This window comes from Syngnathus floridae, chromosome 11, assembly GCF_059516105.1.
Source record: "Syngnathus floridae isolate MCC-2025c chromosome 11, RoL_Sflo_1.0, whole genome shotgun sequence".
NCBI lineage: Eukaryota > Metazoa > Chordata > Actinopteri > Syngnathiformes > Syngnathidae > Syngnathus > Syngnathus floridae.
The window spans coordinates 5,888,760-5,912,624 of NC_142423.1; the positions used below are offsets into that span (position 1 = coordinate 5,888,760).

The 23,865-nt window shown below is 42.3% G+C and overlaps 2 protein-coding genes and 1 long non-coding RNA gene across 6 annotated transcripts in view; 1 reads left to right on the forward strand and 2 right to left on the reverse strand.

Moving 5' to 3' along the window:
• Positions 1-169: 169 nt before the first annotated feature.
• Positions 170-3,028, reverse strand: tmem183a (transmembrane protein 183A). Its single transcript, XM_088389849.1, has 8 exons — positions 2,813-3,028; positions 2,405-2,494; positions 2,158-2,328; positions 1,924-2,083; positions 1,637-1,817; positions 1,404-1,484; positions 1,178-1,330; positions 170-978 (listed from the first exon to the last, which is right to left on the reverse strand). The coding sequence occupies exons 1-8, from the start codon at positions 2,874-2,876 to the stop codon at positions 799-801; spliced, it is 1,080 nt and encodes a 359-aa protein (XP_088245975.1). The 5' UTR covers positions 2,877-3,028; the 3' UTR covers positions 170-798.
• Positions 3,029-3,700: 672 nt separating this feature from the next.
• The window catches only part of ppfia4 (PTPRF interacting protein alpha 4), a 31,138-nt gene continuing 10,973 nt past the window's right edge, over positions 3,701-23,865 (forward strand). The window contains exons 1-6 of one of the 4 annotated variants that reach the window (XM_088389963.1): positions 3,701-4,128; positions 4,327-4,594; positions 22,308-22,409; positions 22,597-22,761; positions 22,943-23,017; positions 23,176-23,247. In XM_088389963.1, the coding sequence (XP_088246089.1) occupies positions 4,337-4,594; positions 22,308-22,409; positions 22,597-22,761; positions 22,943-23,017; positions 23,176-23,247 (672 nt within the window). In that variant the 5' untranslated portion in view covers positions 3,701-4,128; positions 4,327-4,336. Of the gene's footprint in view, positions 4,129-4,326; positions 4,595-18,553; positions 18,775-22,307; positions 22,410-22,596; positions 22,762-22,942; positions 23,018-23,175; positions 23,262-23,865 lie in introns of those variants that run through there. The other 3 variants (XM_088389962.1, XM_088389964.1, XM_088389965.1) reach the window with 3 other exon arrangements.
• Positions 20,619-22,456, reverse strand: LOC148390577 (uncharacterized). Its single transcript, XR_015861341.1, has 3 exons — positions 22,325-22,456; positions 21,087-21,259; positions 20,619-20,971 (listed from the first exon to the last, which is right to left on the reverse strand). It is a non-coding gene; the product is annotated as an uncharacterized LOC148390577 (long non-coding RNA).

Sequence of the window (23,865 nt, forward strand, 5' to 3'; positions counted from 1 at the left end):
TGTCTTATTAAAGCTGGGGAATAAAAATCAGAGATAAACCTTTTCTGAGGTAGCACCTTCTCTCCACTTCCAATCATGATCAAGTATGTGATTTGTATGATGAAACATTCAATATGGTTAACACATGAGCACATATACTGCAGAAGTGGAAGGAAGGGACAAAGTTCAGTCACACTAAGTCAAGTTTTTTAAGAGTGCAAGACCAAGAAACACAAGAAGACAACCAGTCATATCGGACATAAATGTTCTCAGTGGCCACTTATCACAATGCATTCCAAGTATGTCTCTGATTAGATCATTTAAGATCCACATTTTGGTTGGACAGAAAAATCCATAATTGTGGCTGAAAAAAATCTGCATTCGATACACATTCAGATGGCAGCAACTTGTGAAACAAGTGCAAAAAAAGAGGAGGGATAAATTAATTGGAAGGATAGGCAGGAATTGCAATGATAGTTAAGTCTGTTATGAAAATAAAATTTGACCAGTCAAATGCCACATTACGTTTTCATCCAATAATCATATCGCAAACAATTTCACTGATTATTATACGGTAATCATTTGACTCAGCTAAATATTTTTTTTAACAAACAGGCATATTTTTTAATGCTTAAATTGTGAGGCCTGATTAGCAACCATGTAGCTACGAAGTGACAGTGAACTTCACTTAAATGGTCCAGAGCAGAAGTGCTCGAAGTACTTCCCTCTTTAGAACTCAGCGCATGTAGTAAGGAGTTTGGAACAAATTTCTCTTGGGCAAACAGCAAGATAACGATCAAGACTCTCGGTGCAAGCCTTTTACTGTGACAAAGGGTACTGTGGATGCCACCAGTCCACAAGCCTCACACTGTGAACTGGATCCAGCACAACCTGTGTGCTGCCATAATCGCCTCTTTTCCTTCCTCTTTGGATCGGCGAGTCCTGGAACACGAGACGAACGCGGTGATGGCGCATGTCCGTGCTGACATTGATTGTGAACTACAAAAACAGCAAACAGAGCAGACTACATGAGATAAAATGAGAATAAATAAAATATAATGGGGGAAAAAAAATACACAGAGATAAATGTCACATTTGAGGTGTAACACTTTCCCATTTTCTGTAGCAAAAATTTCTAATAGCTACAGCAAAATCGAAATATCAAGGCAACTATAAAAGACGAGATTATCACACCAACCAGGGTAAGTGTCATGCCCATGACCACAGGAGTGAAAATGAAGTTGAACGTTGAGACTTGGAGCATGTAACAGTCCGAGTCCGAATTGGTGTGGACGTCTTCATACTGCTTGGGCATGCGCAAGGACTTTGCGCGGCCATTCTTCTTGTTTTGCTGCTCGGAACCAAAGATGAGATGAAGTAAACTGCCAAGCTTCAGTGTGGCTGTTTTTGACAAAGCCCGTTACCTGCTTTAAGAACTTGAAGTTGAACTCCCACAATCCTTCTGGTCGAGTCCCAGTCATCCTTTTTATCCAGAACAATAAACACTGCAAAAGAAAAACAAAGTCATATATTCACTCCAATGAGAAACTGTAGATGCTAAAGAGGAGGAGCACATTTGAGAGATTGATCATTAAACTAAACTAAAAACAAAAATTGCAAAATCAGAACGGTCTTTAGCATCTATGAGCAGGCTTACCTTGGAATTGAGCAAAGATGTAGGGGTAGATTCCGGGAAAGCAGGAATTTTGGAGACACGTGAGCTGAACGGCTCATACAAATGGAAAAGGGAGCGAATCACACGAGCCCTGAGGCTGCATGTCCTGTCAATGCAGTCGGGCTGGAGCCAAAACGGCAGGTCAACATCCATCCGGTAGTGTCTTTAAATGGGAGGAGAAATAGAACATCAGGTGTGTTATACCCGAACCACAACACAGCCAATACTCCAGAAATACATTTTTGAATGTTAAGGTCAAACAATCTTACCTTCTGTACAGCCTGGTCCAAAAAACTGTGGTGCATGTGACCATCCATGAATTCCTACAGATGAGTGAGAATCTGCATACATCTTCAGGTCGAATATAAGAAGAAAGCATCAGCCAGATGTCCACCGGATAGTCCTGTCCATCACTGCTTTCACGGCTCTCTGGAAGTGCGCAAACAGTGTGAATAAAATAAAGCCGCTTCCCACTTTTCCTCACACATATTGTGAGATCATACCCTTTCTCCTCTTGCTCTTCTTCTTGTGGATTACTTTAGTTTCACCAATGCCATCTTCCTCTGCGTCCAGGTCATCGCTGCTGTCCAAACTATCTATTTTAATGTTCCCAGCAGACGAAAGGACTTCTTCCACAGCACCGTGAGATGCTTCCAGGCCACAGAGTAATTTGACTGAAATGTAAAGCGGTGAAGCGGATTAGTTCATATATAAGAGGAGAAAAAAAATTGTGCAGCACTGTATAATTACCTTCTTTTTCAATTGCATTTGCAACGGCCTTTTTCACCCTACCAGACTTCACAACGGCCGGATCAGAATCAGCATAATCAGCCACAGTCACTGAAGGAGGAGTAAAAACTGCTTAGTCACGCTGCATATTTCTTAAAGATAAAATGCACAAGACCTCTGAGCTATGTTTAACCTGTGAGCCACTTTAGCTCTAATACATGTTAGAACACACATGATCTATCTTACGCCATCCAATTTGGCCAACTCCCTAAAAATAAATCATTAACGTTTGCATACACTGTAAATTCTAAACTAAATTACAAAACTCCGAAGTTCTGAAGTTAAGATCGTTATTTCTGAACCAACGCTGTAGCGGCGGACGAGCTAGCTTTGTTGGCTATTGGAAAAGTCAATACGAACCCGACCTACCCGATTCCGAGCAGACGTCCACAGCCCGAAATTTCAGCCGTTTTCGGTTCCCTTTCTTGGGCATGTCGTCACTAATGTTCCGTGGACGCTTAACGTGGCTGCGAATCCAGCCATGGCTCTATGGCAAGCTGGAATAAGGAAAAATTAAAATAAATGAGAGAGATATTGAAAATAACCCCGCCAGGATCTTCAGCCATCATGGAATGGCGTAATCTAGTAAATATCGCGAGAGTACAGTTGTCTAATTCTGGTAGTGGTTCTTTTTTCCTGACATACAATACCCACAAATTCAAACGTGGTTCATTATTAGATTATCTCTGTTTATTTAATTAACCTTTTTGCATTGTTTGTCGACGTTTAGTCCCAGCGGATACGCAAACATTATCTCGCTTGCGAAGATAAGCGGTGCAGAAAATGGTTGATGGATTGATGGATGAAAGTCCTAACAATGCCTTTTATTAGGGTTCCATCCCATTTAAGTTTAAGAGAGGCAGGCTCTCGCTTATCACACAATAAACACTTTACACAACTTTAGCCCAAAGGAGCTGTTTTATTGTGTTTTATAGTTGTATTCTAGTAAAGACAACAATCTGAGGTTGTCGACATTTCCCACAACACAGTATACTCTATGAAATATATGGCACAAGTCGAAAAAGCAGTTAAGACTTGCAATATCGTCGTTTTGTGTCTTCCGCATGACAGAATTCCATTTTCATAGGTAATCCTGCAGGGAGCGCTGTGCATCCAAGTGTGCAATCATGCACAGCGTTAATTAATGAGCGTGTGGCGGTGATGGAGCTACTGGGTCATAATCATGCAAATAGCGCTATATGAGTGTACATTCACCCATGAAGCAGCAGACAAATGTGACCTTGTAAGTGTGCAATACATCATGTAAGGTAGACGGGTTTTGTTACAAGCGATGTGTGTGTTTAAGCGGTGATGGTGCGTGTGTGGTGGGAGGGGGTGGAAGCAGAGAAGGCGGATGCAGATACAGTAAGACTCGATCACTCTGTCACACACACGCGCGCACACACATTGACTGGCTCCAAGAGCCCATCAGACGTTCTGTCACGGTTCTATTCTGGTATTTTGGAATTGTTCCGATGATCGCCGCCGTGCTCGCAGACACCGCCCCTCCGAGCGGCGGCGCGCCTGACCTGTCAATCACGTCACGCCGGGTTCGGTACATGTGAGCGAGGGAGTGCATGGCGCGCCGGTAAGGGCGGATCTGCACACGGGGAGAAACGACGGTAGATGTGTTAACGAGGATGGAAGGTCGCCAGTTATCGCGTCATTTGGCTCCCACTGAATAGGTAAGAATTAAATGCATGATTAAGAAGACACTTGGCGCGTGAATATAAAGGCGCGCCTCCACAAATGCATGCTGCCTTTTTTTTTTCTTTTTTCTTTTTTTTTTTGGTTTATGGCCTCCACTTAGATGCTTAATGCTTAATTCATATGTAACACACGCACGCGTCTTGAACCGACAATCACGTCGCCTCTTCATCCAGCGCAGCAGAGATGATGTGCGAAGTGATGCCGACCATCAACGAGGGGGACTCGGCCGGTCCCCCGAGAGGACCCGGCAGCGTGCCGAATGGTTCCGAGCAGGAGGCCAACTTCGAGCAGCTGATGGTCAACATGTTGGACGAGAGAGACAAGCTACTAGAGTCCCTCAGGGAGACCCAGGAGACCCTAATCCAGTCGCAGACCAAACTGCAGGCGGCGCTGCACGAGAGGGACGTGCTGCAGCGTCAGATCAACGCAGCCTTGCCTCAGGTGAGGAGCAGACGGTCTCTGCATGGAAGGGTCCAGGTTCCTCACATTTATGTTGCATGGTATATCTTGTTTGGCTAGGCAACTGTCAAGAGTCCAGTTATTGGGGGATTTGGATCAGAGAGGCGATATAACTACAGATGAGTGGCAGTCTTCATATTGTGAGGAAAGATCACGATCATGGTAGCCCTGCTTTTAAAGGATTGTGTGAACTATTCAAGGCCTGTGATCAAGATGTATGAAAATAGGTCAGAGGGAATGAGTGGAGTTCTTCCGCAGAGACAAATTGACTTCCCTCTGGTCACCATTTAGGATTGGGGTACATGTTAGAAATGTAAGCGCATGTTGAAATTACAAATGTACTGTAGCGTATCATAATATAATATTTTTACTAACATTATGGTTTTAACCCTTAGCACATAAAGCATACAGGGAATAAGAAAACCATATTTACAATAACAAATGAAAAGGTCTGGAAAAACCTGCAGAAAATGGTCTTTCTCAAAAAGAATAAAAGTTATTCAATTTACAATTGAGTCTACCAATGAGACATATAGTATATAACTGTATTATGTCAGATAAATCTTTGAGTTACTTCTTGTGATGTTGCCGATGTAGGTCGTGACTGGCATCATGTTGCCTCTTTAATGGGTTGCTGTTTTTCAGCTCTTGATCATACTTTCCTGCATATGCAGCCAAGCTTATCTAACAAGAAATATAGAAAAGTGGGTTTGCTACTATCAGGCTTTGGCCCACATTTTGCATGGAACCCCTGCAGAGAAGAGACCAAGGCCCACCTCATCATTATCACATTCACTGCCAGCCCAGTTAAAATGAAACTTTGACGTCTATAGCCGTCGATGGCAGTGATTGAGCGCCTATGGTGACCTGGCAGGTCGGTGACGGTAGAGCTGAATAAGCGATGTTGCAGCCACCTAGCATGGCGACAATGAGGCCTCAGCACAAAATATTGTGTTATCCTCTCCAACCCTCAGGTCTAAACGTGTGGCGTGAGGTCACACCGAGCATGACGCTGTGCTGAGTGTGTGTATGTGTGATAGAGAGAGAGCGAGAAAGAACCATGCTGGAGATGACAGCATCGCTGCAGTCGCTTGTGGGAGAAACATGGCTGCTTGCTAGTGTACATTGCCCTGGGCTGCTTGCTTCCACACATGCACTTACGTGTGTGTGTTTGTGTGAGAGAGAATGTGTTTTTGTGTGTACCAGAGATAGAGAGAAAGGGGATGGGAAGAGGCTGTCATGCCTGTTTCCTAATCTTGCTTTAATGTGATGTGTAATTGTAGCAATAACGCAAGTATTAGTTATGATGTCATTCACCTCAGGGACATTACACATACATTGCAACTGGTATGCTTGCTTATAAGCTGACTGTGCACACACACACTTCAAAACCAAGACTTGAAAGCACCAGCGTAAAGATGACGGCAGGTAAGTTTCTCAAACATCAGGTTCAGCGGAAAAAATGGGTCAGTTTTTATTGGGTTGTGATTTGTAGGAAGATATTTTTTGATCATCAAGCGCTTTATTGGCAAACATATTTGTTTGTCCTTGTTTGCTGATGAATTTATGTCTTCTAAACAATAAGTGATGCAAATCTTTTGGAATTTATTCCAGGTTTGCTCTGCTTTGTTGGAGCAGGGGCATGTCTAGCCTTAACACATTAAAACGGTGTAAAAAAAAAAAAAAGAATCGGATCACAGCTTTGGAAACACTGAATGTATTAGAGCGGTGTTGTGCTCCTTGCCGTAGCCGACAATGCCGTGTAACCTTTTGGTAGGAAGTGTCTCGATGCGATTCTCCTCTTCTATATTCACCACCTTGTCTTCTAACATGCATCATCTACACCTACACATGTGTGTGTGTATGTGATTTGACATTTCTGGGCCAGTGTGCTCCAAAAGAGTCAAGAAACACTGAAGGCAGAATATTACACAGACATAACAATACAGGGGACAAAAATATTTTGTTAGATCAATACCTTTGGTAAAGACCGATCACCCAACTGTGAGGCAGACGTGCTAAACATTAGTTCAGCATGCCTTTTTTATAGTTATTCATTCTTTAAACACGTTACGCAAGCTACACGAATTCCCGCTTTCTTGAGATCAGGCTATATAAATAAAAATGATAGCCCTGACTAAAATGTTTCATGTGCTGTATCATTCGGGTTTGCTCCTCCCTAAAGTTGGAAATATTCCAACCAACAACCAACCGGTGTGCCTGCTGAGATTGAGGTTGACACCCTTGCTCTGACTAGACCCATTTTTAATTGTTTTATTTTCAGTTTCATTTTGAATCACTGTTTTTAACACAATGATATTGGGGTGTTTTTTTAGTAGATTGTTTGTTTCCATGGCAACATTTAGAACCTGGAAACATCTGAAAATAAGGCTATTTACATTTCTGTGCTGGAAAAAAAACAAGTGTGAAAAAGGAGTGCATTCAAATGTGTTGGCTGCATCAAAAACTGATGCAAAAATTGTAAAATTGCACTTGCAGATATGTGTGCTGAATTGGTATTTCCTCATAATACAAAATTAACTTTTTAATGATTTGATATTAGTTTGGAGTGTTGATTATGTGGCATTAGCTGGTTTTCAAGTGTGAAGCCCTGTGGGTAGCCTTGAAATAGGAATTAGCAAGAAACGATAAGGCTGCTTTTCCAAATACTTAAAACCAACATGCTGATTTTAGGCGACTCTTCAATCCAGTTTTCATAACGCAGTAGCGCAATTTGTCACTTTGGTATAAAAGGCAATTTGTATTGTTAAAAGCTGTGTTGCCAAATACGGTAGCGGCAGAGTGACTTTGGATCACTGGGTTGTTTTGTCTTTCGTTTGTCACCATCTATAGTTAGTTTTTTTGCCAGGCAACTTCAGAGTGATGACAGAATTCGAAGGGAATCCTGCGGCCTGTAGTTCACACTCTTTGCCGTTAGTTTTACAATGCCAAATCTTTCACGGCTCCAGAGCGAAGATTTATGATGGGGGCGGTCCCGTTTTCACCTTTATTCCGAGAACGGCTAACCACATAAGGTTATAAAAAGTTTGCAGTGTTCAGCCGTGTGTTTGTGTGTTGTGACACCTGTTCCGGTCAGATGCAACACTGGCTATTTTTTGCCAGCATACAAAGAGGAGACACACACACACACACACACACACACACACACACGCGCACGCACGCACGCACGCACGCACGCACACACGCACGCACGCACGCACACACACACACGCACACACACACGCACACACGCACACACACACACACACACATACGTTGCTGCCATTCCGAAACAACAACCACCTCTTGTATTGAATTTTAGTGGCTGTGCATACCATTTTGCCTGTGTATCATTAATAACACACAAATAGCAAGTAGATCTACATCAAGCCAAGTGAGGACCGTGCAGTGTCTATTTGCTTGACTAATGTTGGTGAAAAATTATATAATATACATATTGCACGATGATGTGGTGCATTCCAATTGGAAAATTATAACATTGGTCCCGGAGCAACAAAAAGTGGTTCTGTTTATTTATTATAAATATTAAATATGAGCTGCAAATAAATTCCCTAGTTTGCAATGAAACATCTCTCACCTGGAGGAAAAGCATGCTTCGCTGTTGCCGTGACGATGCAAATTTTAAAAAAAAGCAGTGCACCCGCTAAGTGTACTATTTTTATGATGGTTAGCCTGGTAAATGAGGTGCATTTATTTTATACCTTAACTGTGCTCAGAGCGTACTGAGTCAGAGCTAATTCGAATTACAGCATTTTAGCCCTGATTTTCCACTTGCCGGTAGCGTTTTGAGCTGGCAGACAGGAGGCACATTGGCCCCGGCTGCATTGACATGAGACGAGAGGCTCGCTGATGCGTCAGTGACACAATCCAGACGTCACAAGAGGTTTAGCATCCGGATCTAAAATGTTTAGGCCACCGTAAATTACCATTAACCCATGTAAGTTTTGTCGTTTTCATTCTGAGTAATGCGTTTAGCAGGTTTAATATCGGCCTTGTTTTCTGGTCAACTTAGCTACATGCTACTGTGAAGCAACAATAATAGCAATATACTCTATTAAATAATTGCAATAGCCTCGACTGCAATTGTACAGGCACACACACACGCATATACATATATACGTGTATATAAAGATGGCACAGGAGAAAGTGTTAAAATGTGTGTGGCAAGGGAAAATCATAGGCTTCTCATTTGGCTCTGCAATGCAGTTCCTCCTATTGCGATAAGACTTTGTTTTGCTGTACATTATCCAGACTCTGTCATTTTGATTCCCACAGTAGTACTGGCAGGCAACTAACAGCTAGAAGCGACGTTTGGCTAACAGGGAAACAAACACACATGTCGGTGCTTGGTAAGGCTGCCAATACGCTTGACATCTTAAGAGAATTAGTTTTTCTTTTTAAATTGTGCGAAATGAATGGCAGTATTCTCAAACCCTCAGAGGTGTAATATCTATTTGGTGTATTTTTGGAAATCGGATGTGAATGTTGATTGACTGATTGGCAGAAGAGACACGAGCCCCAAAGAGATGCAGGTTTGGGAGCCTCTGGCCACCACGTGAACTCACGTCCCAGAAACATTCTCTGTTTCCAAATGTTACAATGTAATATTAATATGTCAGATTTTGTGAGTGAGCGAGCGAGCATGCCTACAGCAAGTGTTGTTTACACTTGATTGGTAGCCGTAGCCTGAGACAATATTGGGGAGGGTAAGTGAAGTCACTCCAAAAACGTGTTTGTCCTCATTGGTGAGCTGCCGATTCCCAATCTTTTTGCTGTGTTACATAAGCACCAAACAGGGGAATTTGGGTTGATGTGGAGCAAAGTGGAGCGTAAAGTGAGCAGCTGAATGCCACCAAGAAACCCTGTTAGAGGAAGAGAGGGAGACAGCGACAGAGAAAGGACAGAACGTGAGAAGTCAAGACAAAGGGACATGAAAATGTTCTCAAGGGTCTTCATTTTGCATTTTCAGGCTATTCTAACATCAGTGTTTTGAATTGGGACTTTTGGTACTTGTCAGACACAATGTATAGTTTGGATTCTGTGCTCCCTGGCCCCCCCTGTGGTTGGTATTGAACTTGTAACTGTGCTTAGTCCGTGAGTGTCTTGGTGTGAGTAGTGGCCAACAGCAGCGCCTTGACATCATTCTCATTTTCTATTTTTGTGTTTATTGTTCAATAAATGGCTGAAAGTGCCGAGAGGGCATCACAGTACCTTAATGGCTCCATTTATTTGTATTCCATTTAAGCAGGGGCATCATTGACACTCACTCATAACTAGTGATGAGACTCCAAAATCTTTACACCTCCAGCAGCAGCAGTCGACTAACGTCACATTCTTCTCTCTCCAGCATCTTGACAGTTTTACATAATGTGTCACTCTCTTCTTCTCTGCAGCTCACAATTTTTTTCTCTGATTGCGAGCTATTCAGTTTGATTCAGGACCTCCTTGAAGCTCTGTCCGACCAGGTCACGCAGCCTTTAGCGCCCCTGAGTGCTAACGGATTATAATTGTGGATTGCTATCACCGCCATGCTGGCCCTGTCGCGCCATGACTTCGGCACGCCATCTTTTAGTTGCATCCATCCTTCATTCCTTCCGTCCCTGTGCCAGTGCCATCTGGCTCTCGGCACCAGGCACATTTAACTCAGTGGGGTGCCAATTTGTCCCCTCTGCATCATGGGAGATCAAGTGAGGACCGTGGGAGGATGATAAACAATATAGATTTAAAAACCGCTGAACAGTAAGTTGAATGGAAACAGTCTCCGCAGAAATGAGACGTGCCCTAATTATGCTGACAACAACTGCCATGTCTTCTGCATACCGAAATATACAGTTCATAAAGTGTATCTACAGTACATGCACACACACATGAGAGGACATCTTGAAGACCCAACATTTTTTTTTAACCAGTAAAATGTGGCATCAGAGGCTAAAGTCCATAGTTGAACCGTTAAAGGGATTTCAAGATCTTCATAATGCTAAATGCGCTCCATGAAATACAGTTTGTCAGAGATGAAGCACCCCCCCACACACAAGCCCTGCCTACCGACTAGCCCCCATTCTGCTACCACACACAAACCACTCAGTGAAAGCGTGACATGCAAGTTAAATAGAGGATTTAGGAGAAGGACACAGAGTTACAAGACATACAGTTTAGCTAGTTAGCGAAAGGCTGACATTGAACATCTATCGTTGGTGGATGTACAGTGACAAACATCGTTTTTCCCACGTCACATTATATTTCATGTCTGATTGTATGATAATTATATCATAACGGACATTTTGGATTGCAATTTGTGTGCAACTGGCTTGATGCATCCTTCACACACAAGCCGCATGGGGATGAACTCGCACGATGACTTGCTACTTGCACACTAAAGTGTCTCCCCTGATGCGAATGAGATATTAGCCACTTGAAAGTAAAGTCATGGCCGGTCACACACCAAATTAATCCATGTTCTGAGGGTCGTCTGTGATAAATAGAAGATGACATGAGCTGACTTTGCTGCAAAGACCTCGCTATGGTTTTATTTGAAAACAACTTTGTGTGCACTCAAGTCACATTTCCTGAAAAGCACCTTTTGTCATATTTGTAAAAACTCTCAATATAAACCTCACAGTACCACGAGTGAATCAAGGTAGGAAAATATCAGTACTCTCTAGCTCCTTTTGGTAAACACACACGCAGACGCTGTGAAAATCAAATCTCCACGTCAACCAACAGTGCTGTGTCCTCTCGCAAGCACGCAAGCTCGCACTCTCGGTTTCTCTCGCTCTCTCTCTGCCTTATCAGCGGCGTTGGCTGTAAGCGTGAGCGCTGAGAGGCCTATTAGTTAGCTATCGGTCTGTCAGATAAAGCTGCATATCTCTTTGCTCACTCGCACGGCTTTGCTCCGACTCCATAAGGTGGGCAGTGTACGTTCGTGTGTCAACGTGCGTAAAGATGTCCTTTAGCTATTGCAAGTGTGCAATGAATCGACCCAAATCAGCTCATTACACTAAGCGCCATGTCTCCATCATAGCCTGAGAGCATGATTTTCAAATGAATTTCTGGATGGGTGTTTTGCAAACAAACACTTTCTCTCGATGGAACAGGGAAAATGATTCTACTTTCCCTTGGTTATAAACCAAACTAAGATAGTCAAGTTAACACTCGGGCTAACACATTTAGCACAACAGTGTGTCCAAGTGGCTTTTGTATTCATCTCTGCGTGTGAATCTCATTAGAGTTTGACTCCATCAATGTGTCCACTTGCAAAAGAGCTCAATTGTAAATGAGCGATGAAGGGGAGGAGCCTGTAGTTGCGTTACATAAAGGTCACTTGAAGCCGGCATCTCCTATCGCCCACCGACCCTCCTATCCAAGCTCCTTCCAACACACACACTTCCGCAGCCATCTTCCATGTTTCCTCCTCATCCATATCCAGTTTCCCCTTGCACCCTTTTGTCATTGTGAATTGTTCCTTTTTGCTTACTCCAGTTTCTGCGCTTCTCAGCTCTCAGTCTGCAAATACGAACATTTCCGCATCTTGTGTCACTCACCGGATAACCACTCTAGTCTTTCTCCTTTCCGTGAGAAGAGTAATGGGGGGGTGGGTACCCTCGAGGGAGCGCACACACTCAGTCACTGCAATCTTGTGTTTTAATTGCTCTGGTCTGGATTCTGAGGTGAAATATAAAAATGTATTTGTCTGTAACCGCATAGCGACATCACTGTTGATATGCATGGAGTAAATTGTTGCGGCAGATTCTCCCATTTAAACTAACAATCCACCTGAGCCTTTTCACATTAACACTTAATGCTGCACTTTCTCCTGATTGCAAACCTCTCTTGTAAGAGCCGCTTAAGTCTGTCCAGTTTGGCTGATTTAGTGCGCTTAAAGCGACAAACCCTGGGGACAACTCTGCATGTGTGATTCAAATCTCTTTTTTTTATATAAAAATTAAAATCACATTTTTTTTTACTAACATAAAACATTAGCATGTGATCAAGAATAATAAAAGCTGTTCTTGCTCATTTGTGCCAAGTCAGCACAAACAGCATATTCCATCATCTGTCAGTATTGTCAGGTTATTTTTAATCCCTTCATTTGTCATAATCAACTCTTCTTTCCCCTCTGTCTCAAATTACACCGATTTACAGTATGTTGTTATCTTACACACGAGCGCACAAGATCCCAATAGGAATACACCCGTCATCCAGTTGGAGCATGTTTAATGCTGACCCAGTGGGATACAAGTCCCTTCAGAATTCCCCCCCTGCCTCACCCAAGGGCACCGTGTGGTCGTCTTCCGCAATCACACACATTAAGCACACACAATACATGTCAAATCATCTGGCCTCACACCCCCCGTAACATCAAACTGTCAATCAGGCTCCATCCGTCAATGCGCGTGTGTCCATGTGCAGACCTTTCTCTTACCACCTCAGCCTCTCAAAGCGCTGCACATTTGGTTTCCATAGAAACGGGAGGCTGGGGGTGAATGTTGACTTCCTGACACCTTCTGTCTCGTGGGATGCCAACTGTCAGCAACACTGTGCAGTTAATTTAAGCTAGGCGGCATGTGATGAGGTAACACAAAGCAAACGTGTCTGTTTCAAAGATGCTCTCATTTTTTCACATATTTTAGTGTGTGCGCTTGTGCGCTTGCGTGTGTATCTGGCACATGCAGCTTCAACCTTGGTGGTTGGTTCTGATCGGCTGCCAAAGCTGAGCCTACTCAGTGTGTTAGTGTGTCTGGCTGGAGATCAGTGTGAAGGAATTCCCTGTTCAATGCCGTAGGAAGGATGAAAGACGTGCTTAACCAAAGACAAGAATGAAAAGCTTCTGTATCGTTTGTTTCATTTGTCTCACTCGGTGAGGAAGGCAGGAACTTCAATGGCGGTAATCTGGTGTGTGTGCTTGTGGGGTCAAGATGGCTAACAAGATCATTACCAACTAAAGACAATGATGGACCAGAATGCAACTTTGAGTCCCTGCATCACAACATACCACACCCACTGTTGCCAAGGTTGTCGGCCCTTGGCAGCAGTGTGCGTGTGTGTGTGTGTGTGTCCGTCCTAGTGAGTGGTGTTCCTGGATGACATCATACAGTAGCTTGCTGAGAGGTTCGACTGCAGGCATCTACAATATTTATAGACCCCCCCTTAGTACAGATGAGCTCACTCCGTCACTGTGTGACTGGCCCGGCTTGGCACATCTACGACCAGCAAAGTGGCCAAGCAAAGTCATCACGCAAGCTAAGCCACACCTAAATTTGCCACCCTTAGTATGAGTTCAGGTGCATCATGCTTACATGCACAAAACAAACTGAGGATGGAACAGTTCCGTGCAGTTGGGGGATTATTGAAATGAAAATATAAGACACACAAACATTTATATACAGAGAAAATGAGCTGCCACCGCATGAGTCATAAGGACTCATACTGGTTCTTAGTGAGGGATTAAACCAGCGGGAAAATAAGGGGCCGCTACAGTAACTACACACAACACATTTATGCAAACACATGCGCACTGAAATGACCTCGTTCCTCCTAAACATGTGCATACCACTCTCACAGGCTTTAAATCCCCATTTCTCAAAATAAACAAAATCATCTCCATGGGACAGAGTGTGTGTGAGTGTGTATATGCATGTGTGGAATCCATCACCAGATCACAAGGACCCAGATGATTTATTTATGAAATGTGATTTTTCTTCTGCTGCTTTCTTGCCTTATAACTCACATGCACACGCACACACCCAAAAAAAACGATTTGCCTCTAATCTGGTTCATAGTATGACGGCCATTCTGTCTGTCTGTCTGTCTGTCTGTCTGTCTGTGTGGTTCTGCTCCAAACGAACTGATTCTGTAGACACATAATACGACCCACAATAGTAGCCGCCAAGCCTCAAATAATTGCCAGCTTCATGACGCAATTGGATAAATAATCGCCTCATATTGAAACATCCTTTTTTTCCCCTTCGAGCAGAATAGGTCACTGTCACAAGGTGGCAAATTGACTTTCCCGTGACTGATACCAGCACTTGAAAATATCTTGACTCAAGCTCCATCTGTAAAGTTGACATTCAGAAACAAAAAAAAGATCTTATTGTAAATGTATAAGACTATATTAATATGAAATATTACCCAAGTCCCAGTTTAATATGCATCCCTCCTTTTGGCTTCAATATTTGAGTCAGGCGTCCTGCTGTGTATGTTTGTGTGCGTGTGCATGCATTTCCTGAGCGATACAAAGACGAGTATTTTAGGAACCTGTGTGTGTGATAGGAAAGTATTGCAACACACACACACACACGTCTGTCGCACGCTTGCTGACACTCCCTAAAGGCTGTGATGTTGAATGTGCACATTTATGAGGTTCCACTGGCACGCCATATATTTTGAGAGGAGGCAGAGCAAAACGAAGTAAGATCAGGTAATATGTGATGGATGAGTAAGGCAGAATAATTCATTAAACTGAGGGCCTATCATACCCCAAGAGGAAATGCAACACATTGAAAATGTGTGTTAATAAGCGAAGCTGGGTTTTGAGTATATTTTTTCTGTCCCTTACCTTTGTCGCCACAGTTTAGCCATTGAAAGCTTACTAGTGACTCACACACACATTTGTGTTGAGTTACATCCTGCCATTGCAGTTTTACACTGTGAAGGTCAAGGGCAGCATGCCTGACCTGCACACACACAAACACACCTCTTCCTGTTGTTGCAGTGTGTGAGAGTCGATCATTAAGAATGATACAAGAGAGGAGACACATTTGGAGGAGTTTGCCTTATTTACTCTTTGATTCAATATAATTCCCATTAATATGTAAACGTCTGTCTGCTGTTTCCTTTGTCTGACATGATTCACTTTCATCTGCAAAGCTCACAGATTGAGCGAGTCAGTCTCATGTGTACATGTGTGTCGTTTTGTGGAGTCTTCGGCGGTACGCCTGAGACTGTTCCTCGGTGCTACTGCATATTTAAGCAATCAGCCAGACTTGATTGGATGCAACTGGGTGGCGAACAGGAACCGTTTGTTTGTAAATTAACAGGGCCTAAATTATGTAGTTTTATTTAGATGCACAACAATGAAAGGTGGTTATAAATAGAAACATTTTTGGGACAGACTATTTGTTGAACTTCTTGGCACAGATTTTGCTTGTGTGCATCTGTTGCAATGGCTGTATGGTCCCAACGCCACGCTGGGATGGAGCAGGACGCAGAGAAAGAGAGACTGAGTGAACTGAGCGGTGAGGGCGACAGGGGAGGGAAACAAAGCTGACATGGCTGCTTTAAACTGGCGGGATGGCTCTGGAAACAAATCATTCTGCATGACAGAAGGATGAAAGCAACAACCACTACGCAGGGAACATTACCTTGGGCTTTTCTTTTTAATGCACTGCATTACTTAATAGCGCTTTAATGCTGATAATGGTAATGTAACTACTTTATTAGCTGTTATTCATAGTTGTTCTTTGCAGAGGATAAAGAATACACATGCCTGTGAGTATTTATTTTATATATATGTTTACTTTATATGTATAGACATATATGAATATTTATTTTTATATGTTTAGTATAATATTTTTCTATTTGTGCTGCAGTTATTTATTTATTTATCTATTTATTTATCTATTTATCTATTTATTTATTTATTTATTTATTGGCACGCCAATGCATTATACCACGTGGTCGATGGGGTGGAGATGATGAAGACGATGGGGGAAGGGTTTTGTGGGCTTGTCCTCTGACTCCCATGCTCTCTATATATAAAATGGCTGCTTTCCATGGAGTGAAGGTTCAGATGAGATCATGACTGCATGAAAAAAGGCTCTCTGGAGTGGATCAAGTGTGAAAGGAAGAGTTGTTTGGTTTAGAGGAGGAAGACATGAGATAAAGACAATATTGTGTGAACGAATGACAGGCTAGAATAAAAGAGAAGCAGAGTACTTCCATTTTGGTGAATTCTCAAACATGTTAACTTTTGTTGTTGTTTTGTCACAAGCAGATGTGCATAATTGCATGTATTTTTTTTCCCAAACCATCATTTTTACACATGCTGTTTTAAAGTGTGGCTTGTGAGTACCTTGCGGCCAGTAGGAGCCACTGTCTCCCTACAAAGCTGGACAGGAGCCGCTCCTGGTCCATTTAGTTGCAGAGTGGAACCACACTGAGGCTCCGGGGTACACTGTGATGCTGTCAGCTCACGGTGGAAGTCAGCACGATCACTAAAGGACGTTATGCTGTGCTGCGACTTGTCTGTCTCACTAATTCACCCTGTCTTGCACAATCACATACCGCTTTCTCAGCGGAGGACCCTTGTTTCCGTGCAAGGTGCAAGCAAGTCGACTTGTTGTCAGGAACTATTTTTGTTTCTTTTTCTACAGAACAGCAGCATATTATAAGTTATGTCTTGATGAGTATTTCATTAAAAGCTTGGATGACACCAACAATTGGATATAAATTTGAAATAAACACAATATGAATCAAAAGACAGCAATGTCAGTTATACAAATTGATCCTGTTTTCATCACAATGTCATTTTACTAAGAATGTGGACAATATGCTTCTTACATCATTTAATTCGTTTTACTGCCATTGTTTGTGTCGATTATATCCCTTGCGGCGAGCTAAACAGTAATTGAAATAGCCATATTGTGTGTTTATCAGATTGGAAGCCATAAAAGCTGTTCATGTTAACATGAGCCAAATGTTGAGCAGAAATGGGCCGTTTGCTTGGTTCTCAGTATCATTGTGGACTCAAGCTTGTTGCAATTGAGGTATTTTAAGATGAACCCTGTTTGAACTTGAAGTACACCCAACACAGCAGCCCCAGCTAGCCCGAGTTCTCTTCTAACTAGGCTCAAAGTGACACGCGTTGTTTGCAGACATTGGCTGATTATTGTTGAGACTGGAAAAACTCCGCAAGCGCTTTCAGACTGCAGTCAAGCACTTTGAAACTCCACTGGGAGCGGAGGGACATTTAGAAACAGACAAAAATCAGGAGGCACAGCAGTGTCATAATGGATGAAAATAGAGCTCTTCAATTTGGCTTAAGTGAGCAGTGACTTAGCTTTTTCTTATGAGGAATAAGTCATGATCATTATGAGTGTCAGTTTCAATTCATTTATTTTTAAAGCGTAGATGTTGTATGGTTGTTGTCACACACATATCTTAAAACGCTGTATATAGCTGTTGCTCTTACCTTGTTGAAGATGGAGGAAGAATGTCCAACATGGAGGCAAGCAGGCAGAGGTAGAGAGGCGATGGCAGGCAAGCAGGTGGAAAACAGATGCAGCCAATCCAAATTGTTTGTAATCCAACTAAGGCTAAATAATCTGAATTTCAACATAAAAGGTTCTAAGAAGTAAACTCAAGTTTGTTTTCCAAGTCAAAAGTTCCTAAATTCCAAAAGATACAAGTTTGAAGTGGTAAAATAAAAAAAAAACTATATCACTACTATCTACCTTTGCCTAACTGAGACTGAGCAGCCATCTTTACCCGATCAGGTGCCTGATCAGGTGACTGACCAGGTGACAAAAGGCTGTGTCAAAATAAAAGTCCTCCACCCAAGGCCAGCCAATCTTAACCAAAATTAGAGTTTGAGCTAAGGAAATTAAATTGACTCCAACAATCACATTTTTTTTTTTGCCTTTTCTACTCTAATTTTTGTGCAATTCTAATCAAATTGCACCATTTGGCGCTTCGATTGTATCCGTTTCTGTGTGCAAGCATTGGTGCTTGTGTGTGTGTGACAGAACAGGTGGCTGGTGCTTTCCTCCATCAGCTGATCACTACCAGCCCCCCCGCCCCCCACATCCTCTCAATTTTGTCTTTCTCTCTGATCAAAAAACCTAAATGTACCTCAATCCCCTTTGACTCAGCCTGCCCTTGTTTCACTCGCTCTCCTCCCTCTCTCTCGCTCACCCGCTCTCAGGGCAGCCAACAAGAATGTCGTAGCGGTGTCGGAGGGCAGAGGGAATAACGTTAGGGAACAGCTTGTGAATCTACTTTCCGCCATCCTCTCTCGCTCTTTCTCTCTCTTTTCATGGGGGTTGTGTTTGAGCGATCTGCTATGTTGAGCCTCCATCATGAAGCCAACGGTGAAGATCCACCTTCAGAATGGGACCCACTTTAATACCTACATGTACCAGGTAGGGAATGGCGTGCAAAGTTTAGATATGGAGCAGTGAAGGATGATCTCCAGTGGAAAGAAATCACATGTCGTTGGCTGTATTGATGTACTGCTGATGACTCTTTATTTAGGACTGTCACATGGCCCCTTTTTGTCCTTTTCTCCCTTTCCCAATTTTCACTGCATGCTTTAGTCAGCCTGCCATGAAATGATTGAAGTTTCAAAGAAATGCAGAATGAAGTTGCTCCACTAAGGCTTCTCTCTAGTTGATGTGGGTGCTTGTATCTTGTCGTGTTCCGCTTCAACAAAACGACAAACTCAATATGTCGCGCAACGAGTGGGATTCTTTCTGCCTACGTGTTTGTTGTCCACAAACTGATGCACAACAAAAAGTCTTTGTGTTTCTCCTCTCGGCCGAGGAGAGGAAGACTTCCCCTCGTGACCTCTCTTTCCCTGTCCTTCTTTACGCTGTCGGTTTTGTTTAATGAAGGCGCGCTGGGACACATGAATGGATGCTATTCTGGTCTCAGGCCTTCAATGCCTACAGAGGTGAGGCTTTGACGACTCGATAACTTCTGCACATGCTGTACTTGAGTAAAGCAATGTTGTTACAAGGAGAAGAACGATTTTAATTTGACACAAAGTATTATCCTCACATGCAGTTTGTTTCATATACTCTCAGTATACTATAGTTCTTTTAAGTCAATTTAAGTTTCTCTAAGTTTTCTTTTCAGCATTTCAATAGACTTTGGAACAATACAATGGTTTAATAATAAGTTGACTAGTTTTGACATTCGGCTTTTTGTGACTAGTTTATCAGGTTAAAACTATGAGGCCTTAAATGGGATCCCTGCTGGACACCACTTACTAGTCCTCATTCATCAACAAATTAAAACCTTTATACTCTGACTGATAAGCACTCACAGTCACATTTTTCAGGCAATAATGCCTCCAATTCATCCAACATATTGGAAGCCGGAGTACCAAAGGAGAACTTTCCTGAGTTTTAAACGTTAGTTTTTTGTAAAAAATTGAAATGTTGCATCCAATTTCTCCTTCTTGCATAGAAAATGTCTCAGTGGCCTTGTACATTTTTTGCATGTGTGAACATCTGCAGTCGTTTGATAAAACTTGCTGCTGGTATCCTGCTCAAACACTTTTTCGATGCCCTGTTGCCATGGTAATGGAAGTGTGCAAGGCAGCGGCGTCATAGCAGCAGATAACTCACTACCTATTCACACCCAAGAAAAGTGTTAAGGGCAATTTGTTGTTTCTGAAATGCTGTGAGAGAGAAGATTCTAATTCATTTACGTAGGTTGTATGAATCATCTCTTGACCTTTATTTTTCTCTTCCTTCATTCAAGTTAGTGGGGCGTTCCCATTTCTTTTCTCATTCTAGTTAAAGGTAATTTTGGAGACCCTGAAAGTGATGCAGACATCATATTTATGATATATTTTGCCATTATGATGAAGTCAATTTTAACACTTGCCAAAGTATTTTTTTTTTAAATTGCAAACTTTTCCTTTTAAGTTTATATATGCACATCAAAGCGCTCAATTTAAAATAGAATATTCTGGACTTTTCAGGAAATACTGAATGGGTGAGTTTGGTGATGCAGGTTAAACTCCCCACATTAGCAACCTCTCAGCAAATGAGAAAAAACATCAATTCACTGAATACCAAATACACACACACACACACACACACACACACACACACACACACACACACAAAGGATAAGCACTATTATGAAAATATATATATATTTATATATATTTTGGGGATTGCATGTGCCTGATTGAAGCTTTTTTTTTATCCAGCTGCACTCCAATTTCTCTCTCTCTCTCGCTCGCTCGCTCGCTCTCTCTCCCTCTTGCTACACACACACACACCCTCTGACACACACATTTTTTTTTTTTCATCCTTTAATCCCAAACTGCTTAAGGAAGCGGAAGCGCGCAATCCTTTTACAATGTCTGGGCTCAGCAGTGTTCGCTCCCTGCTTGCTATCTCACAATGTGGTTGGAGGCTGAAGCCCAGAACCTTCTCTCGGCTCGGTGTGATATAGCCTCTGACAGATGTCGACGTTGCCTTGTCAGCCAGCTACGATTCATATGAAGTAGGGGAAATATCATTGGAGCGCACGTGCTTCGAAGGAGTTCCGATTGTATCGTACGCACAATGATGCATCTTTGTGCCGAAGGGAAAAACTCTCCTGTGAAATTAAATGGAGATTTTTATTCCTCCAGACAGTGATGCATCGTTTTATGTTATGTAGCGGGATAGATATTCAATTATGCAAGACTCCCGACAAAATGAATTGTTCATACCTTTCTGTGCTTATTTGTGTATTGGGAGAGCACATGTGGAGTGCTCCCAAAAGGCAATAGGATGAGGGGATGAACTAGCGAGTCAGTGGCCCGTCGAGCCTTTTTGCAGTGATTGAAAGAGACGGTGAGCGCCAACATCTGTTGGTGGATTTGGTCTGAGCTGCTGCACACCCCTGTGGAATAACGCAAAGTCACTCAAACATGCTGACCTGTTTTCCCTTTCCCCACTTCCATCCCCTCAGTCACCTCATCCGTGTGTGTCCCGTTTTGGACTGAATTACGATGTAGTTTCATGAATCTAAGAAAAGGGGCTAGGCGTGACCTTTTGACTGATAGATGGATGGATTAGATGGGCGTATAAATGTCAAAGAGGCTTTTGACAGATTCATTATCCAAATTTAAGCATAGCGAGAGTGCAGGATACATTCTGGTTGCTATTCCTCCTTTTATCACATTTACATATGAATTTAATAGCACATATGTTTATGCACCATAATAAATAATATACAAATAGAAACTACTAATGCGAGGCCGTTACATATGCCATGCGTGTTTAGTTCTGCCAGCGTATTGTCATTTGTACAAATAAAGCTCAACAAAACACCTGCTCTGTGGATATGAGTAAATAAAAGCTCCAGGCTACTATTGGAGAAAATACAAAAAAAAATATTCATAATGCATACAGTTCAAATGGGAGACATAAAACTATATTTATAGCTGATTCTGGATGACTTAATGACCTTGGCAGGAAGGCAGGTCACATTAAAATAAATCATTACCATAGAGGGTGAAGGTGTATGAACTGTAAGGTTAAGGAAGGTTAGAGGTAATTTAAGGTCTGGGTAAACTCCAGGAATTGATTTTGTATATGCAAAGATGTGTGTGTGTGTCTGTGCACATGTGTGTGTGCTTCCTGAGACATGGAAGGAAAATCAGTGTAAGTGTTGCATTGTGCTCAAGCCACAAAAGCATAGCAAGAAACAAAACACTGAAACAAATAGAAGGTCATGAGTGTATTTTCCATTTGTGGCGCATTTGAGTCAATAGGCCCAATCTGGATGGGTGGGATCAAACAATAGAAATAATTCTGGCTGCCTTCACAAACTATAAGTAGCAATCTTGTTTGCAAATGTACGTAGATGGTCATAGCACTAAAGAATATTGTCACAAGATGTTGAGAGGTGAAACAATCTTAACCTCCGATGCATGTGTGTTATGTAGGAGTTTGCCACACTTACCAAGGAGCTGAACATTTGTCGAGAGCAGCTGCTGGAGAAAGAAGAGGAAATATCGGAGCTGAAAGCCGAAAGGAACAACACCAGGGTACGTGTGCATGAGTGCTTTTGTGTGATTATGTCTGTGTGTGTGTGCTTATGTCAGCACATGTCAGATTGAACATAATATTCGCTTTGATTTTAATCCACAATACTCTTATGTGTGTGTTTCCATAGGTATTGTTAGGATAAAAAAAAAGGTTTAACGTGGATTTATTGTGTGTGTGTGCATGTAGCTGCTTCTGGAGCACCTTGAGTGTTTGGTGTCTCGCCACGAGCGTAGTCTCAGGATGACGGTTGTGAAGAGGCAGCCCCCCCCACCATCTGGAGTCTCCAGTGAGGTCGAGGTCCTCAAAGCCCTCAAGTCGTTGTTTGAGCATCACAAAGCTCTGGATGAAAAGGTGAACCATTTCAAAGATTACTAGGACACTGTAACATGGAGTGGAAAAATGATCGTACTTAAGTATTTGTACTCCAGTACATTCCCAGACTGGTTATAACACGAAAGCCTGTCTTGGTAAAATAAATTATTAGCCAAACTCAATAACACAATGTTAAAAATGATGTGTGTGTGCTGGTCAGGTGCGTGAGAGGCTTCGCGTGGCTCTGGAGCGGGTGTCCACCTTGGAGGGACAGCTGTCAGCTACCACACAAGAGGTGAAAATCTCTACACAAATTTAGTACATGGGAATTGTATGTCCTGATGTCACCTTTGATGCTGATTAGAATTTTTGGCACTTGCAGTTCTTGAGCGTTCACTTCATGCATTCACTCAGAGGAGAATGAAATGTGACTTTTGTGATTTTACATTACAGTTGAGCATGGTGAGACAAAGGAAGGATGGTGACTCGGTGGAAGGGACAGATGGATCCAAACCTCCATGGAAGGTCTTCCTGACTGTGTGATTGTTTTTCTGCTCTGTGCTTTATTTTGTCCAAACATTCATGACTTAAAGGTGATTTACCTTCAAATTGTTTGTATTCGGACAGGCTGTTTTTTTTAAAAAGCTTTGGCCTTCTGCTTCAACAGCAGGGTGATTTGTCATTAAAAAAAATATACACAAGCAAAAACTACAAGCTGAGCAAAAAAAAAAACATCATGGGCACTTTGAGTCTTCTCCCAAAACAAACTAGTGAGAGAATCACCTGGTGTGTTTAATTGCACCACTTCAAACAGTTTGCTTGTAGTACTTTTTTTTTTTCCGTGTCTGTTTTTGTGTTCATGATCCCGGCAGTAGAGTCCAAATATTTTGGGCTGCCCACTGTGTTGCCTGTCTGAATATGTGTCCCTTAAGGTCTGCTCAATTAATCAACTTCTCTTTGAGCTGTGAAGAGCAAAGAAACATCAAAACAACAACATGGCAGCGTAACCTCAAACACCCATCTTTGCATAAACTTGCCACAGTCAAATCTAGGCCATCCATTTTTATCAAGTATATTTGTTGTCAACATTAACATGTTCAAAATTGCACCACACAGACCAGAACTTATTTCTCCCAACCGAAT